We start from the raw sequence: 4504 nt of genomic DNA on the forward strand, positions 1-4504 counted from the left end.
ATATCAAATATATAAAACAATGGATTTATTTGCTTAACACAGAATCCCACTTACTTGAAAAGATAACACACGAAGGATCGAACACGAGCCTCCAACCACAGGGACGAAAGGATAAACAGGTAGGTGGTTAGTACGAGTCGAGCGAAGCACTCTCTCATTAAAATCTTATTTGTCGCATCCCAAAGGTACTAGGAGTCTTGCAGCCTAGGTTTCCCAGGATAAAACGTACTACGATTCTAAGTTTTGAGCACTCAAACTTAGGACCCGGCGAACTAGAACAACAAGCTTGAACACATGCTATTTTTAGAGAGAATGGGCAGAATTTTGGGAAGTGATAGGACAAAGCTAATAGAGAGAAAACTGATTTTCTAGCTTCTTATTTCTTGGTGTTCAAATCACTGCCCAAGCTTAGCTTTATATAGGGGAATGCAATTGAATTTTAGTATTCATGGCACAATACATCCATATTAAATTATTAGATTATAACGTTTGAAACAGTCATACTTATTATCGTAATAATATTTGCGATTACGAAAATAATATTCAAAAAATTCGTACCGACCACAATAATCTGTTTCAAAATATTTGAGTGATCGAAAAGTTCATACAAACTAATAAATTTAACGAATTAGGACCGAAAATCGCACCGAAACGGTGCAATACGAATCATTGTATACAGAATCGTGCATATAGCATCAAGTCGGTGCATAATCACCAACTCGTGCTGTTACTACATATGAGCACGAATGGTGCTCATTCTCCAATGCACCCAATTCACTAAATTAAGCTTTCAAAATTAAGCTTAAACCAAAGCTTACCAATTTAAGCTGCACCGCCTGCACGAGATGTGCTGCCAGCACATGCATAGTGCTTAATTAACTATTTAAACACTGCCTGAGTGGTACAAATCGTAAGTGCTGCAACGAATCGTAAATAGCACAAATCAAATCCTAATCTTGATTAGCATTTAACCTTAAATTTTAACTTCTCTCAAATAGGTTCAATTTGAGAATCAATTTCTCATTCACCTATTATTCATTTTGAACGTACAATATATCAATTTCTTCGTCTAACTACGAAGAACCCGAAACCATTTTGACCCGACCCAAATCAGTAGTGGACCCCACATATATTTGTATCACAAAATAGCGACTCAAAATAGCCATTTTTGCTAAAATTTCCAACAGTTTTCATGTGTAGGTATAATTGTTAAAAAATTGTGAATCTTTTTTCAAGTTATTTGACATTAGTATTATTTCCTTATTTAATTTAAATTTTAGTTATAACAATATATATTAATTTAATATAAGGCACATTTTTGTTGCTATGCTTGAACTTATAAAATGATAGGATCGGACTTGTTCCACTCGTACTTACGACCTAACCAAAACACAAGTGTTGTACGTGGGAAAATGGGAAAGTGTGGATAATAGCGGGCTAAGTTAAGAGAAACAGCCTGATGACCAGTAGCGAACTGAGAATTCAAATTGGCCTCCCAGGGATATTAGCTGATTTGTTACCATATCCCCCAGTCACTTTAGGAAAGGGAATCTCATGCTTCGGAAAGAAAACTAAAACTTGATTTAGGAAGCTTGCGTAAGTTAAATTTGTAAACATTTTCATAGGCTAGTTGGCTATGAAATATGAATAAATACCTTTGAGGCACATTGCAAATGATTCGACTTCCACTTTTTCACAATAAAATCTCTCACACTATTTTCACATTAATTATGATAATATTGACCTGTAGATCGGTTACCTAGTAGTCGTGAAACCAACAAACATATAAAATGATTGCCATAGATGAAAACTACCTGGCTTGGTCGACCAACTCATATATGCATGCAATTTTATCCATTAAAAACCTCGTACTTTACATTGTAGTATCTATTCAAATATACTAGTCAACAACCCCTCCATAGTCACTACATATCATCTGAGCACAAGGATTTATTTTATTTAATTTTACATGATCGATTTTAATTTTCTGAAACTGTAACCTTAAATCCCTCAAAAAATGATATCTGGCTTCCCATTATTATAGGTTAGTTCGTCCATTTCTCGACGCTATAAATAGTGTCGCCTGCAGTAGTTTCAAATCATCAGAGCCCAGGGGAAATCAACTTTTCAAAGCCCTTCTATGGCTTTTGAATAGTTCCTTCCCCTGGTCTGTGCTCAATATATAATAATAATAATAATAATAAAAATGGGCGATGGGGACAAAAATAAAAAGGTAGCCATCGCCGGAGTGGCATCCATTCTGTTGGTGGCTTGTGTGGTGGCCGCCACTATCTCCGTCACCAACATGGGCGGCTCATCCGAGGTAACAACTTCCACCAAGGAGGTGGAAGCCATTTGCGCCCCAACAGATTACAAGGAGACATGCAAGACCAGCTTATCCGGCGCTGCAGCAAAAACCAACGACCCCAAAGAACTGATTAAAACGGCTTTCCATGTCACCATGAAGAATATAAGCCACGCCATTTCTCGCTCAGCTCTACTCAAGGAAGCCGCTAAAGATCCAAGAGCATCGGACGCGCTTGATCTCTGCAAGACCCTCTTGAACAATTCCATCGGCGATCTCGAAAAATCATGCGAAGCCGCAGGTGATTTCGACGTCAACAATATCCTAGAATACGCCAATGATCTCAAGGTTTGGCTCAGCGGTGCCATTACTCAACAGGAGACTTGCCGGGACGCTTTCGAAAACACTACCGGCGACACCGGCGAGAAAATGAAACATCTACTCAAGACTGCCGGCGAGCTTACCAGCAATGGCCTCGCCATAATAACTAACTTAACTGAAGCCGCTAGCACGTTGGAAGCCAAGAAACGCCGCCGCTTGTTGTCGGACAACGATGGTTTTAATTTCCCGGCGTTTATCGACGCCACCGCTCGCCGGCTTCTAAATGCCAACGCGGGTTCCATTAAACCCAATGTTGTGGTGGCGAAGGACGGCAGCGGGGAGTTTAAGAGCATCAATGACGCTATTAATAAAGCGCCACCTAATAACGATGCTCCCTATGTTATCAAGATCAAAGCTGGAGTGTACAATGAGTACGTGGTTGTTCCAAAGAATATGAACCACGTTGTCTTCATCGGCGATGGCCCTACCAAGACCAAGATCACCGAGAACAAGAACAAAGTTGATGGCATTGGCACTTACCAGACCGCCACCGTTGCTATCGAGGGAGAACATTTCACAGCCAGAGATATCGGGTTCGAGAACAGCGCCGGAGCGCAGAAGCATCAAGCCGTGGCACTCCGGGTCTCGGCCGACCATGCAATCTTCTCCAACTGCGCCATCGATGGCTACCAAGACACTCTCTACGCCCACGCCTACCGCCAGTACTACAGGGACTGCAGCATTAGCGGCACCATCGACTTTATCTTTGGTGACGCCTCTGCAGTGTTCCAAAACTGCAAGATGATTGTCAGAAAGCCACTAGCAACCCAAGAATGCATGGTCACAGCTCAAGGAAGGATGGAACACCGCGGGGTGGGTGGCATTGTCCTCCAGAATTGCGAGATTTGCCCCGCGCCCCAGTTGAAAACTGTTCAACCACCAGCCCGGGTGTTCCTCGGCCGCCCGTGGAAACAGTACGCCAGAACGCTCATCGCGGAATCATTCATTGACGGGTTCATTGCGCCTGAAGGGTGGTCACCGTGGAAAGGAAATTTTGCACTCGATACTCTTTGGTACGCGGAGTACCAGAATCGTGGACCGGGCTCTGACACCTCCAAAAGGGTTAACTGGAAGGGATATCTGAAGAATATTTCTCCACAAGAGGTTAGCAAGTATTCAGCCGGACAGTATATTCAGGCTGACCAGTGGATCAAGCCCACCGGTATCCCCTATGACTCGGCATGATGAAGGTGTTAGAAGCAACAACGGCTCCGATCCTTTGTCAATCATTATACCATGCAAAATACAATTTGTACTCCATTTTTTATTTATTCTTTTTCGCAACTTCTACCCACTCAAAAATTCTTGATCTGAACACTCCTATGGAGACCCATACTATGAAAATAGTCTCTCATTGTTTATCAGGTTATGGAGTGAAAGTGAAGGAATAGAATTTGGAAGTAACTCCTATACTATGGATTGACTATATAAGATGACTATTGACATATGGTTCATTTTTTGTGTATTGAACCTTCATTTTTAAGTATATTATCAAAAAATAAACTTCCAATACATTAAAAGTAAACATTTAGTATGCTAAAAATAAATATTTATCTGTGACCCACATTATAATGTGAACTGGTAAATCATGAAGTTAATTGTACACGAAGTAATAATTTTTGTTTTTGTTGGTTTGGTCAATGAAATTTTCTATCTTTCAATTCTAGCCAACATTCTTTCAATTGAGTTCATTGCAACTAGTATGGTTTACATCTTTCAATTCTTGTCAACAGTTGTCACTCTTGATTTAAAAAAAAAAAAAAAACAAAAAAAGAAAAACACTATTGTTAAAAACTGTTGTGTGCATTTTTCTTGTAG

General features: G+C 40.3%; 1 protein-coding gene across 1 annotated transcript; it reads left to right on the top strand.

Moving 5' to 3' along the window:
* Positions 1 to 2107: 2107 nt before the first annotated feature.
* LOC109183781 (pectinesterase-like) lies at positions 2108 to 4096 on the top strand. Its single transcript, XM_019333842.1, has one exon. The coding sequence runs from the start codon at positions 2207 to 2209 to the stop codon at positions 3869 to 3871; it is 1665 nt and encodes a 554-aa protein (XP_019189387.1). The 5' UTR covers positions 2108 to 2206; the 3' UTR covers positions 3872 to 4096.
* The last annotated feature ends 408 nt before the right edge of the window (positions 4097 to 4504 follow it).

The sequence above is a fragment of the Ipomoea nil genome, unplaced genomic scaffold, assembly GCF_001879475.1.
Source record: "Ipomoea nil cultivar Tokyo-kokei standard unplaced genomic scaffold, Asagao_1.1 scaffold1179, whole genome shotgun sequence".
NCBI lineage: Eukaryota > Viridiplantae > Streptophyta > Magnoliopsida > Solanales > Convolvulaceae > Ipomoea > Ipomoea nil.

Excerpts from the sequence above, each read along its gene's own strand:
- LOC109183781 (XM_019333842.1), top strand. The coding sequence starts at position 2,207 with ATGGGCGATGGGGACAAAAATAAAAAGGTAGCCATCGCCGGAGTGGCA.